The sequence below is a fragment of the Cibotium barometz genome, chromosome 64 (genome assembly GCF_041138505.1).
Source record: "Cibotium barometz isolate CiBa-2024 chromosome 64, ASM4113850v1, whole genome shotgun sequence".
NCBI lineage: Eukaryota > Viridiplantae > Streptophyta > Polypodiopsida > Cyatheales > Cibotiaceae > Cibotium > Cibotium barometz.
The window spans coordinates 26,900,920-26,916,502 of NC_141109.1; the positions used below are offsets into that span (position 1 = coordinate 26,900,920).

The following is a 15,583-nucleotide window of genomic DNA, read 5'->3' on the forward strand; positions in this document are numbered from 1 at the left end:
ATTCTTTTCCTTAGGGGATGCATGAGTAGGAAAAGCACATGTGGAAAAAAAAAATCCCGATACGAGTATGTGGTAGCATTTACCATAAACAATATACTATCAGGAAGATGATCATTCTTACGTATGGCTAGCTTGCTTGCATCGACCTAAGATAGTTCATGACCTAAGCCATGGGATCTACAAGTTGGACAGGTATGAGAGATTGGTGCATAATGCTTGTTCACTTACTCTCACATGTGCTACGAGATGTGTAGAGCTATGACATGCCCAATTTGGTCACTTCAACTTTGACAGTCTTTATTGTGTCTTAAAAGGCAAGAGATAGTGTAAAAGTTGGCAAGATTGAGGCCCATGTGTATGCGAAGGGTTGATTTCAAGAAAGATGAAATGGGCATATTGAGACCCATGTCAAAATTGCCAAAAGCTTGAGGCCCATGTTAAACATGTATGTGAGGGGTAGAATTTTAGGTAAGATTCAATGGGCATTACTCCCCAAAGATGAATCAATAAGGGCTATCGAGAAATCAGAGCTATGATATAGTGATATATGTGGTTCTATGAGGACACCAACGATGGAGGGATATCTCTACTTTGTAATTTTTATTAGTGATTACACTAGGAACACCTGGATATATCCATTGAAAGAAGAATGAGAGGTTTTATGTCAAAGGAGTTTCATGTATATATAGCTAAAACTGAGAGGTTAGGAAGTTATGTGTGCCACTTATATGATAAATAGATGACCCATGGAGGCCTTGCAAACAGTTGTGTTGGTGGCTTGATGCCATCAACATGAATACACAACTTCACAAGAGATAATTCTTAAGTTTCATCCTACTATATTACATTGCAGGAGAGAGTAAGTTACAAACGTGTGTGGGAGAGATAAAGGTTTGTGCTCCCAAAAGGCACATATGAATGGGTTCCACCTCATCTAAGGTTAAATGACCATGTAAATGTGAATAATGTCCATGGTTAATGCCTAATTAATAATGTGTATGTGCATCCCCTAACACCTGGCAGACCTGGTGGGTCGGATTCCCAATTTCAAGATTGAACCCACATAGATGATAGATGTATGCCAGAAACGCAATTCCCTGAGGTAAATGCAATACCATGCTATATCATACTATATGAATATGAAGAACCATGCATTAAAAATGATGTCCAAACTCCAAGAGCATGGAGTGGACCATGTAAAACTGGCACATAAGAATCTACCATTTAGCTTATCCTCCAGATGGTCCATCGCTGCCTTCATTTCCTTCCAGAACATGTGTAGACTGTTTCCTTAGATCTTTCATGTTCTTGCTATTTTGATTTCATGCATCTGCATTTATCCTCCTAGGCACAAACCGTCTTTCTCCATCTAGGGTCACACCACACCATCTTATACACATATCATACATACATACATTGTGTTTGCGAGGAGCTCAAGATTCCTCTCACAACGTGTTTTTTAGTTTTTTAGCTTATTCTATTATGCTTAAAAAATAACAACATAATAAGCTACGATAAAATGCTTTTTTTGGCATACAACTCATAAAGCCATTGGTATAGACTGCACCATCTGGCCCATAAAGGGGATTTGGGTAGTAGAGACATTACTTTTGTTGATAACTCAATTGAATACATGATTTTATGAAAAAAATAGCAAAATGTATGCTCACAGAACACTATTACCCTTGTGTAATGTCGGGCAAGCATATGTGGGTATTGGCCATGATTTTGATAAAGCTGAAAATGACGCGTGGTGTCATTCTATATCATTCAACGCCTCAAAATTTTAGACTTGCTTGCCGAGTTTATAGACTCTTTAGTCGATTTATCCCTAAGGAGAAAATAATAGCTCCCTTCGCAATTAGAGAAATTATGTAACAGGGCATGACTATGGCCCAGCACTGTCGTCTTATGCATCTCCCGAGGAGATTTTGAATTTTGGAGCCGAGCCACTCTATGTACTTATTGCAACTTGTATAGAAATATACAAATGTTTTTTTTAATTTAAAAAAATAAAAAAAATAATTTCCTGTTATTTAAGTGATTGTTTATGGACGATCGAATAAAGAAAAATCTATTTATCAGACATATGTCATAGATCTCCAATAAGATCAGCTGAGGAGCCAATTATGTCAAAAATTTATCAAGACGCACAAAAAGGTTGTAATTGTGTTATAATTCATACAATTTGTTATTCAAACTGAAATTCATAAATTAGTAATTAGGACTTCAATTGGAAGTACCGCAATTGTATGGAACCCTGACTTGCTTGAGACCTAGACATGATGGTATTTACCTTATAGTTTCGAGTATCATGACTATCCGTATATACCGAGGGTATAACTGCAGCTCTTTACCGGCAGTATATACGAGTAAATCTAAGACTTGAAATTATAAGCATTATTGCTATCTAGTTGATGTATTCGAATGTGGTTGATATGATTTTTAATTCTGTTTGGGAATTGATGAATTGATTGGGATTCTGATTGAAAAATGATAATCCCTGAAAATGGGTTGAAATGTAATAAACTGAGCGAAACCATAATATGGATGATTGGGACGAGTCCCTGTGTGATGATAAATGATGATAATGATTTCAGCAAATCACTATGAGATTAGTGGATTGTGCTATCAAATTGCTACTGTTAACACTTGACTCGTTAGATCAAGTTCAGAAATGACAAATTGAGAACTTACTTATCTGAAATTTCCGTGGAGGAATGTTCATAAAGAAATTTTTCGGTCTAATGGACCATTATCGTGTTAAAGATATGAATGATATGATTGAATGAATTGTTATTTAATGATGAGTTCTATTTAAGGGATAATTATCCCCGTATTCTGTTGGGTTGACCGGAATATAAGGAACCCCAGAATAAATTGGATCTAAGAAAAAGAGTTGTCCTCTACTTTGCGAGATGAGGACATCTCGCACTTTTTAAGTGGGGTAGAATGTAAGATTCCTCCCCCAGCCTTCGAAGTATGCACGAGTAAGAATCTCCCTTTCTGATCTTATAATTATTCCCTCTCTAAAATAAAAGAAAGATTCTGTTTAAACAGGGAAGACACTTTCCCCAGAATACCTTCTCAGGAGCCCACCTATTTTAAGGATTCAGAACGATGAGTTTAAAAGTGAGAACCGGTATTTTGGATGCCAAGGTTTTGGTCATCAGTTAAAAGAGTGCCCGACTCCTACCATGAAAAGGGCACAAGGAAGTCTAGAGCCCAAATTCAGAGACCAATTCCTTCATACCAATCTAATGAGGGTCTGTCTCGAACAAGATTGCTTAACTCCATTAACTAGGTCCGACCTATTGATTAGGGTGATGACCAGTCAAATGCTTGGTGACATAGAGCAACAGATGCAGGCAATTCATAAAGATATAAACGCTGCCCAGGATCGACATAAACAATATACAGATAAGAAGAGGACAGTCAGAGAATTCAAAGAAGCAGATATGGTCTTCATTTGAGCACGGACCAAAAGAAGTTCTTTATCTCTTGGGGGGTATAAGTAGTTATCCCCCAGATATTGTGGACCAAAGAAAGTAAGTGACTTAGCCTACGAACTTCATTTATCTCCTCATCTCAAAGTTTTTAATGCCTTCTATAGAAATATGTGCCAAACCCAAATCATGGAAAGACGGTAAAACTTCAGTGGCAAGATACCGTTGGCTTCTAGGTTACGCTAGCTCCTTCCTTTATATAAGTCGTAACTTTTACTTATCGCTCACAGTAATCTTACTTCCATCGATCTCCTTTCTTTCTTAATCTCCTTCATGGCTTGGCAACAGGAATTAGTTTTATCCATGATGATTTCTCACCTTCAAGACGCAAGCGAGTCTGTGAAGAGGATTTTATAGAACTGTATGAGCGCTCACTTTTTCCTCACCTAGGAACTTCTGTAGCTCAAAACAAATGGCGGACCTATCAAGACATAACTAGGGTAACACCGTGGGGTCAGCAGCACTTTCGTAACAATGTCCGCTTAGCCATGGTTATTGAAGCTTTGGGTTTGGGTCCCCGATACTACTGCGTCATGAGATCAAGGCATATTGGGTTTTCTGAGCGGGTCTTCTTACTGGCATGTTTTCTTCCTCATCATCAGAAGATATGCCTTTACCCCATTTTTGGCTTGCCTCTCAGAGGTCCTTTTCTTAGATCACCTCATACCAGTGAGGTAGGTGCGGCAATAACCAGCCGAATTATTCCCATAGATGAGTTACCTTATACGTGCGCAGCTTGTGAGTGCTGCTTTTGTGACCATATGATGGACGGGCTTATGGAAGTGTAAAGAGTTCTTCTATCTTTACTGTATATGTTCCAAGAATGAATAAAGTTGAAATCTTGTTCTTGTCTTGAATCTTGCTCTCTTTGAGACTTTTCTTGGTAGTTAATCTTAATTAAATTTTTCTCTAAGTCTCATATTCGTGCATCTTGCGAAATTATCCCAATTCGCGAGATGAGAACATCTTGCATTTCTTAAGTGGGAGAGAATGTAAGATTCCTCCCCAGCCTCTCAAAATGTCCAGCATATTTCCCTGTAATCAATTCCCTCTTCAGAAATATAAGAGATCTTGTCTCTGGCCTGTTTTGGCATAGAGAGAGAAAATATTCTAGAGAGAGAATATTCAGATTTTGAATATTTTTGGATAGAAAAATATCTCATCTTATTAAAATGAATTCCCCTGAAACAAAAATTCAGAAAGAACTTTCCAATGTGCAATTGGAATTAATTGAAAATGGGTATAAAGGACCTTAGCCTAAGGGTCTAGATTTTCAAAAATTTTGGATTATGGTCCAATTAAGGTTCCTATGGGCCAATAGGATCAATCCATGTGTAGGGAGGAGATAAATCCAATTTTGTAAAAGAAGATACCCAAAAATAAGTAAATGCTCACCATTAGAAAGTGAATGGGGTCTTCTTGGGCCCTTTAATTTGCCCAAGTCTAATCAAGGTGATTAAGGAATAGCCAAATGGGGGGTTGCCATGTGGATTGAAATGTTGGGTTTGTAAGAGAGGTGTAAGAGTGGTCAAAGGGTGCACTTTTTCCCCCAAAAGGGGGGGAGGCAATTTTACAATTTTTGGACCTCCATAACTTCTACATACAAGCTCCGATTTGAGCGGAGATTATAGATCCGTGATCTACGCATCAAGAGCTTTCCATAGATATGTTACATGATATGGTTTTGTCCGCTAGATTTTAAATTCCATTTTTCCCCCAAAATTCAAATTCGAATAAAGTAGTCGTTTTGAAGCTTCTAATTAGAAAACGTTTCTTCTTAAGAGAAAAGGTTTGACTCCTTAAACTGCCAAATAAAAGGGCCCAAGAAGCCTTCCATTGAGGTCCTAATGATAAGATGAAGAGTTGACATGTACAAGGTTTATTAGTAAGAAACTATGAGCAATATTAAAAATATGAGATATTTTGGGTATAATGATTCCATTTTGACACCTAGGTAAGGAAGATGAGTCCCTTCAATGCTCACATAAGATGAAGAGTTGAAAATGTACAAGGTTTATTAGTAAGAAATTATGAGTAATATAAAAATATGAGATATTTTAGGTGTAATGATTCCATTTTTGACACATCTGTAAGGAAGAGGAGGGCCTTCAATGAGGCGCCTAATCCACATGCTTGAATGAGTTTTAAACTCATAAAAATTGAGATATTTCATCTCTCCTCTCTCCTCATTCAAGTCTAGTTCCAGAAAGTTAGCTTAATTGACCTAAAAATGGTCAAAAATTGACCAAACTGATTTGGAAAATTCTAGAATCAGTTTGTTTGGTTAGGAGCTCATTTTTTCCTATAAATAGAAGCCTCCCCCTTGTTGAAAAAAATATAGTGTTTTATGCACTGTTACTCTACTCCACCCAAGCCAAGAACTATGAATTTATTAATAATTCATTAGTTTTTGACATTTCCCTCTTCCAAAGATTGGTGGCCACTCTTGCTCAACAAGAGTTGAACCCTTAAACCATCAAGCCAAAGGAAAGCTATCAAAGTCATTAGTAAGTTGGTGATTCTTCGTTTCTTTCATTATTTTATGGATTTAAATGGATTTAAATGATTTTTATGCTTTATGTCTTCTCTATAATGTTAGGCCTCATTACAAAAGGCATTCCCCACTCTTCTCTAAGTAAAACCAACCTTTCTCTATTCTAGGTGAATGGTTAATTGATTAATATCAAGTTTTTATAATGTTGTTTCAATTTAATGAAACAAATGTTTACTTTAGGATAATTTCAATACTTTTGGTGCACTTTAATTAGTTAGAAATTTGAAAAATGGTCAGCCATACAAAGGAGGTTATGGCAAAATTATTTAGAAATTGGTGAAATAAAACTCATATTTCTAAAAGAATAATCCTTAGGGTTTCTATATTCTAAAGTATCATTTTCATGCATAAAAGATGCATTTTGATTACATGCATAAAAGATTAATTATTATTTTATTATAAAAGTGTTACTTTTATCATATTTAGATTTCATGCATAGAGGTATGCATAAAAATTGATTATTATATTATAAAAGTGTTACTTTTATCATATTTAGATTTCAAGCATAGAGGTATGCATAAAAATTAATTATTTTATTATAAAAGTGTTACTTTTATCATATTTGGATTTCATGTATAGAGGTATGCATAAAAATTGATTATTTTATTATAAAAGTGTGACTTTTATCATATTTGAATTTCATGTATAGAGGTATGCATAAAAGTTGATTATTTTATTATAAAAGTGTGACTTTTATCATATTTGAATTTCACGCATAAAGCTATGCATAAAAGTTGATTATTTTATTATAAAAGTGTGACTTTTATCATATTTGAATTTCACGCATAAAGCTATGCATAAAAGTTGATTATTTTATTATAAAAGTGTGACTTTTATCATATTTGAATTTCACGCATAAAGCTATGCATAAAAGTTGATTATTTTATTATAAAAGTGTGACTTTTATCATATTTGAATTTCACGCATAAAGGTATGCATAAAAGTTGATTATTTTATTATAAAAGTGTGACTTTTATCATATTTGAATTTCATGTATAAAGGTTTGCATAAAAGTTGATTATTTTATTATAAAAGTGTGACTTTTATCATATTTGAATTTCATGCATAGAGATATGCATAAAAGTTGATTATTTTATTATAAAAGTGTGACGTTTATCATATTTGAATTTCATGCATAAAGGTATGCATAAAAGTTGATTATTTTATCATAAAAGTGTGACTTTTATCATATTTGAATTTCATGCATAAAGGTTTGTATAAAAGTTGCTTATTTTATTATAAAAGTGTGACTTTTATCATAATTGAATTTCATGCATAGAGGTATGCATAAAAGTTGATTATTTTATTGTAAAAGTGTTACTTTTATCATATTGGATTTCATGCATAGAGATATGCATAAAAGATATTCTTTTTATACTAAAAGTGTGATTTTCATCATAAATGGATTTTATGCATAACTTAGATGCATAAGAGAAATTCTTTTATTCTAAAAGTGTAATTCCTAACAAATTATATTTATGCATAGGAAGATGCATAAAAGATTGAATTTTAATTCAAAAGTGTCATTTTCATTTAAAATGAATTTATGCATAGGAAGATGCATAAAAGATTGATTTTTAATTCGAAAGTGTTAGTCTCCTTAAATAGAATTTATGCATAAATAAAAATGTAGAGAAATCTTATATCAAATATAAGAATATGTGATAAGATGTGATAATATACGTATGGGAAGTGATAGGATGTGATAAGAGGTGTATGAGATTGGATAAGATGGGATAAGATGTATATGGGATGTGTTAGGGCGAGAATGGATGCATGAATGTGGATATGGATGTGAATGTGTATGTATGGATGTGTGGATTTGGATGTATGAATGAGGATGTGGATGTGGATGTATGAATGAGGATGTGAAAATGGATATATGTATGTAGATGTGGATGTATGGATGTGAATGTGAATGAAGATGTGGATGTGGATGTGGATGTATGGATGTAGATACGGATGTGGATGTATGTATGTGAATGTGGATGTATGAATGAGGATGTGAAAATAGATGTATGCATGTGAATGTGGATGTATGAATGTGAATGTGGATGTGTGGATGTGGAAATGGAAGTATGGATGTATGAATGTGGATGTGGATGTATACATGTAGATGCGTATGTATGAATGTGAAATTGGATGTATGATGTAGACGTACGAACATGGATATGTATGTAGAATAATGAATGTGAAGGTGTATGTGAAATAATGTGTATTCTATATGAGTGAATGGATGAGAATGAGTACGCATTGAATGGAATGTGGAATAAGTAATGTGGTCCGAGAGTGGATAATGTGGAAAGATGAGAGTTCGTTATAGAAACTGTATTTTGTGACTATTTGTAAATGACTGTTTTATGTCACGAATGCTAGGGAAGCATTTTGACCGTCTTGAGGATTAAGGTCATGAAGACCGAACTGATAAAGTTGCAACTGCTGACGGAGAGTCAATGGAGGACGTCTCGCGTAGCAAGGTCAATTGAGGTCTTGACCAGCCTCGGTTCGATTTAAATGGTGAGCTTCCGGTACGGTGGATGAGGGACCAAGGAAGCGGCCTATGAGTGAAGCTGTAGGTCACCTGCGAAGGATCCTAGAGGGTGCTGACCATACGGTGATCGGGCTCTAGGTCGCCGAAGATACCCACACGTGCGTCGAGGAAGATATTGGAATAAAGAATATGAATTGTTTTCTGAAACCGGGCATGGATCTGGTTGATTGACCTTGCTGGTCCTCAACGGATGAGTCCATGGCTCTTTTATATGGATCTGTGGGTTGATCTTGCTGATCTTCCACGGAGATTCCATTCATCTTCCACGAAGATTCCATTCTATTGTATGAATATATTGCCGGTTACTATGAGCTAGGAGCTATGGAAAAGGCCCCTGAGTGAACAGGTGGTGAGCGTTCTAGTTACCAATGATGCCATAAGTATACCAATGAATGAATGACTAGAAATAAGGATTCAACCAGAGACTTTGAGGATTGTCATCAGTGACATAATGGTTTCATTAAAGGATTGTTTTAAAGTTAGCTCATGCTAAGAAAAAGGCAATTTCATGGGTGTGTAAGTGGTGTGACTAGTTTTATGTTTGCATGAACTTCCGGCGGCTAGAGGGCCTTGGAACTCTTTTCCTTGGTACCCGGGACAAAACCTAACCAAATTCCTAATTGGATCCCATCACTACAGTGGTTGGGAGGTTGGCTAACCCATGGGACTGGATGGGGTTAAGCTGGACTGATGGATCCGTAAATCGAGACTTAATTTCTGTTATTATGATAGATAAAGTAAATCCCGGATAGTAATTATTCTATGGATAGGAATCAACGGCTGTGCCTCTTGATGGGGAAAAAAGCGTTGATCCCAATGATCCAAGTGCAAGTTTCTTCCTTGATCTGATCGAGTACCTTTATAGGTGCAATCGGATCAGTTTGATCAGTAATGGTCTTGACTACGTTAGAGTAAAAAGTTATCATGGTGGAATCGCCCGTGCTTTCCAAATAAGGGAAGTTTTTTCGAGTTCGGTTTTGGAAAAATCGATGGATTAGCCTCTTGTCCGGATATCCGTGGGCGAGGCACCGAATGTGGGACCCCTGTCCCGCGCGAGAAGTACTACTTCCGCTGCTAGTACCCCGAATCCATTGCTCGGTGGAAACAAGGATCTTACATAACTTGCCAACCATTCATTTAGGCTAGATGGCAAGGTGAAACGCTTGGCACCTCCCTCAACTATGAGTCCAAAGTATATTTATGCTTTAGACTTGCATGTAAGAGAGCTAGTAAGCTAAAACCTTTGGGGGTTCACCTTGAAATATGTCAGTATATCACACAAGTTCAAATGAAGGGGTTTTTAAATTCAAACTTTTATGGTAAGTTTACAAAAATACATTTATAGAAAAGGTTTTTTTAATCGATTTAAAAAAAACCCGTAAGTCCATAAATAAAAAGGGGTCATTTTATTCATGAAAAATTCAAAGGTATGGGATTTTTCAACGCACATGATACAGAGGGTTTCTTACTACTGCACCCCCTATGGCTAAAACACACATGATATATAGGGTCCTACTAGTGCACCCCATGTGGCTAAAACACTTTCAATGATCCTCCTTTTAGGCTAGGTGGCAAGATCAAAATCTTTTCGCCTCTTTTGAATATGAGTGCAAGTGCATTTACACGTTAGACTTGCATGTAGGAAAGTTGGAAGCAGTATACCTTACCAACCATCCATTTATGCTAGGTGGAAAGCTAAAGCATATTTGTGCTTCGGACTTGCATGTAGGAGAGATGGCAAGCTAAAATTCTTGTTGACCATCCATTTAGGCTAGCTGGCAAGCTAAAATGCTTGTTGTCTCTCTTAGGCTAGGTGGACAACATTTATGCTCTTGTACATGCATACAGAGAGTAAGAGAGCAAGAATGGTACTCAACCTTTCTCTCCAAAATGGTAAATGTAGGAAGCACTTTTGCATGCCTACCTTACGTAATGTAAGGTAAGCAAGTTATATGGATAATAATTATAGTGCATTAGTGTACTCATGATCTATATAGAGTATGAAAAATGCTCCATACCTTGCTTTTGGTTGCTTGTTCATGTAAAGTACAATTTGAAGCTATGTATAACTTGAATTGGACATAACTTCTAATCTATATCTCAGAATAGCATGCTATAAAGAGAAAAAGTGGAGCATTTCTCATACTCTATTGATTATTTTATTTTATTTTATTTTTACTTTTTCTGGTAACCAACGCTTCTAACAACAATTTTATGAGCAAGAATATCACTGGTAACCTCGTTGGTTATGAGAAACATTACCAAGGATCCCGTACTATAGCGATCCTACTAATCAACACCTTTGAATCTCGTCATTTATCACTGGTAGGAATGCAAGTTGGCGCTCACTTCTTTGTAGTGAGATATAGTTTTTTTATTATGCATTTATAGCTTTCAACCTTACTCTTCTTTTTTGCAATGATAGTACATAAACTTGTATATGTTGAATGGCATTTGATTTAGATGCATTGATTTAACATATACATGGAGGGATACTCTTATATATACTTACACCTTAAATTCAAACTGCATTTGGTTTTTACTTTGATCTTGTCTCAAAAAATAATGAATCACTAGCTTGATATTAATCAAAATGCTAGTTTGTAAACTCACCAATAAAGGGTTTATTCATACTGAAATCATGTTAACATAGTCATTTTGAAATAAAGTCTTTGGAGTGTGTTTTTGAAAAGTTTGAAAGGAAGAGAGTGTGCATGAGAACGAGAAGACTAAAGAAGACTAGAGAGAGAGAGAGACAGAGAGAGTTAGTGAGAGAAAGTGTGAGAAAGAGAGAGCATAATTGAGAGACAGAGAGAGGACTAGAAGAAGCACATATCTTCTACCATGACATATTTTAAAAAAGTCTCTTAATGACACTAACCAATTTGGAGGAAGCATTAGCAAATTCAAATTCTAGGGGCACCATTGTTGACAATGCAGGCTCATTGAGAACTGGTGTGGATAGTATTAGTGTGTGGACAATAGCCTACCAGTGAATGTGTGGTCAATTATGGCCATGCCCAACTGGCCATGCCCAACTGGCCAAGTGTGTGGAAATCAGCATTATGTTTATTTCAATGTGAACTTATCATTATGTAGTGTGTTGTGTTTTGTAGTGAAAAATGAAGGAAAGCTATGGATCTTCTCTCCTTGGTGTGTCCTGATGGAATGAGAGCTGTGATGGTTTAGGTGTGTCACTTATGTTCCCCTCTACTCTCTTTTCATGGTATCATAGCCTCGGTTAATGCTCACTTTTTCTAATAGTAGGAGTGGCTCGCCTTGAGAGTACATGATGGCTTGTAGATGACACTCTCGGATGAAAATTTTAAAGGCAATGAGTGTTACCAAAAATGTCACTTTGGCCTTGCAATGTTGTGGTATCCAAAGTTAAAGATAGTTAGATAGACTACCACACATATCCCTAAAAGAAGAAACATGCTTCAATGTGTGCATATACTTTTGGAGCATATGTTGTCTTGTTATGATACATAGTTTTAATAGTAGTTAAATATATTTTTTATTGGATACACTTGGAAAAAGTGCTTCATCCACAACACATTATTTCTCTACTAGGATATGTCTTCAATATCTAGTTAGACACAACATTATTTAAATACATGCAAATAAATGCTTTGTGATGACATTTTTGATTAAATATCTACTTAAATAGGCATTGTTTACATACATACAAATAACACCCTTTCTGATTGACATTTGCTTGTTTGTTATGAGTCACAAAAGTTATAGCATATATGAAAATGACAATAAATCACATTTTTTTAAATCCTTAATCTCACAAGCGACCAAGACAATAGTTCTAATCATATTCAAATTTGATAAAGCCCTTTCTATGTGCGTGGATTAATCATCTAAACTATTGTCTAGTAGGCCTTCTTTTTAAAGGGGAATCCTATCAAATTTTTTGAAGGGGGTGAATTTGGACCAAACTTTTGTACTTCAAAGTTAAAAGGAAATACTTAAGGATATTCCAAAATGCAGCCTTTCTTTTTCTTCTTATGTAATGGACAACTAGTCCCAAACGAATTCATTATATAAAATGTATGTTGTCATGTAAGTGCATATGACAACTTTCTTCTTATAAATTAGATCTTATTATATTGCTAAAATGTACACAACCTGACTCATTTGTTAAACGTACAAAATGGCATTTATATTCCAAAAATCATCTATATAAATACCTACTTTGTACTATCCTTCAAAGGCACGTGGTATCGTGTTTTTTTTAAATTGAGACTCATGAGATATGAGGATTCTCTTAATAGTGAGACCCACTTGAGGAATGGAAGGTAAGAAGCAGTGCTCACGAATAACCTCCCTTTAGTGTAGTTTATCAAGGCAAACTTTGGACCTAAAGGAAAAAAAATTTGTCTAATCCTTTTTCAAAAAGGAGAAAATTTGATCCTGAAACTTGATATTCACGGTAGGACAAAAGTCTTCCCTTTTTTTCAAGGGTTATGTATAAGTGTGTCCTTACTTTAAAGGACATGGAATATATATACCTTTTAAAAAATATATAATATATATAATATTAATAATACTATAGTTATATACTATATACTATATATTTTTGAATTGTTAATTCTACCCAGCTTGTGTGAAATGGCCGAGAGTGACCTGTCCGAGTGTCCCTTTCTAAATTAGTTGCGGCCCAAGTTTCAACCTTATCACTTTCTGCGAGTCGTGTGTACTGTTCAGGCTTTCGTGCACACTCCACAGGTCAAGTCGCTTGCGTTTCAAGCCTTCATATAAGTGTGATCCTAATAAAGTTTTGGTTTTTTAAAATGGTTTTTGGTTAGCTAAGAGCTTCTCTTTTAAAAACGGAAATGATTGTTGTTTTGGCTTTGAAAAACCAGCGTACTAGACATGGCACCATTTGAACCGGCCTATAATAGAAATCCTGGCTTGACTTAGAAGTAGGGGTTTTTTCACTTGCTTAAAAAATCATTTTTCGTGAGCACGGTAAGAAACACCAAGGGAGCTTTAAGGTGATAAAAATGGAGACTATTTCAGTAGTATGGTTTATGACTAGGGGGTATCCTTAGGTAGGATTTCTTGTTTAAATGGGTATGGATGTAAAGACAGGTTTGAAGTATAATATGTTTTAAAAAAAAGTATGGACTAGGATCATACACCGGGAGAGTATTAGAACCATTGGGCGCTGCCAATCGATTAATATAAAAGAACCACTATAGAACCCCACTACCGCTAGTGCTGCTCAATCTTTTCTTGTCGGCCTTTTCCAACGAACTCATGGAGCTTCCACTGTCTCAAAACAGCAAAAGAGAAAGAAGGAACCCACCACGCACCGATAATAATGTGCCCAATTTCCAACAGAGTCTCCTAGCGTGTCGTATTCATGAAATGAGTGGGACGAAGACGTGCTTTACCCGTTTCAAGCTCGGCTCTCCGCGTCGCACTGCTGTCTACGCACCACGCCGGCTCGCCACTTCCTTTGTCTATAAAAGCTGGGCAGTGGCGAAGGAAAACACTCCAGAAGCGCTTCCGACTCTGTGTGTGCGAGAGAGAGAGAGAGAGAGAGAAATCAGAGTGAGACTTCACAGAGAGATACTCGCCATTTCACTCTAACTAGACGAATCTAGCACGCTTTTTGGTGTGTGTGCGCGCGCGCGCGCGTGAGGGAGATCACAGAGAGAGAGAGAGAGAGAGAGAGAGAGAGAGAGAGAGTGTGAGAAATTAGAGCGAGAGATGGGTTCGCCATTGCCCTTCTCTATAACAAGACGAATTATGCTAGTTTCTTCTGAGGCTTCTTCCATGGCGAGCACATACCCCTCAGCTAGTTTGCGAGCCCTTTCGTCTGCTCTGACAAGCAGTACACCTCCTCATGTTGATCCGGAGCAAACACGGCCGGGAAATGACCTTGCCTACCACACCACCTTCGACACTCGCATCGTAATTATTACCGCAGCTTTGCTATTTCTACTGATCTCTATTCTCTGCATGAACTTTGTCATACGCTGGGTGCTGAGCCGCTGGTGTTTCAATACGCGGAGGCTGGAAGAAGCTGCAGCCCGCAAGGCCAACACGGGCATGACGAAGCGCCAAGTGGAAGCCCTGCCCACCATCATTTATAAGTGTAATCAAGCAGCTGCGATGGCACGCAGGGAGGATGCCAGCTCCTCCCATTGCCCCATATGTCTGCTCGATTTCGCCGACGGGGAAAGGATCCGAGTTCTGCCCAACTGCCAGCACAGCTTCCACGTCGGATGCGTTGGCACGTGGCTTGCAAAGCACTCCTCGTGTCCCACCTGCCGAGGAGACCTCATGGAAGCCCTTGCAGCCGAGACGACCTACACGCAAGTGCAGGTGCATATCATCATCACACCAGAAGGAGGCCTCTCCCCTTCACTCTCCAAGTTTGCTACAAATTCTGTGTGAGAGCTTTTCTCTGAGTAATTTAAGAGCATTTCTCTTTGTGAGAGGGAGGCCTCTCCCGCTTCACTCTGCAGGGCTACTACTCCTTTGTAAGAGCTCTTCTCTGTGTCTGTCTGGCTTTAAGTAGCTGGGCGCCCAACAGCGCTCACATTATGTACTTACAAAAAGCATCTCGTTCTCCATTGTGACATGAAAATTTTGAGATTACTGATACCAGCTATGGTGAGAGTGAATTTTTGTTTGCCTGCTTTTTTACAACCGTTCAGCTACCTTTTTTTTTTTCCATGAGGTCTTATTTCGTTCCTACTAGAATAGTAGAATTTCACCCAACTACACACCATAGTACAATAAATGTATCACCGTTCTAAATATTAACCACTTTTTATAAGCAGTGGAAAAGCCACCACCCTTTCAAATATTGGCCACTTTATAAGCAGTGAAAAAGTCTAACACTAACTCACAAGTTAGTCTCTCTGTGCACTAACTCACAAGTTAGTCTCTCTGTGGATTGAAGTGAACACCCGGTGGATTGAAGTGAACACCCTTCACCGACCCTTT

General features: G+C 37.0%; 1 protein-coding gene across 1 annotated transcript; it reads left to right on the forward strand.

Moving 5' to 3' along the window:
* The first annotated feature begins 14,109 nt into the window (after positions 1-14,109).
* Positions 14,110-15,258, forward strand: LOC147603471 (putative E3 ubiquitin-protein ligase ATL44). The gene has a single exon (XM_086796605.1). The coding sequence runs from the start codon at positions 14,339-14,341 to the stop codon at positions 15,026-15,028; it is 690 nt and encodes a 229-aa protein (XP_086652731.1). The 5' UTR covers positions 14,110-14,338; the 3' UTR covers positions 15,029-15,258.
* The last annotated feature ends 325 nt before the right edge of the window (positions 15,259-15,583 follow it).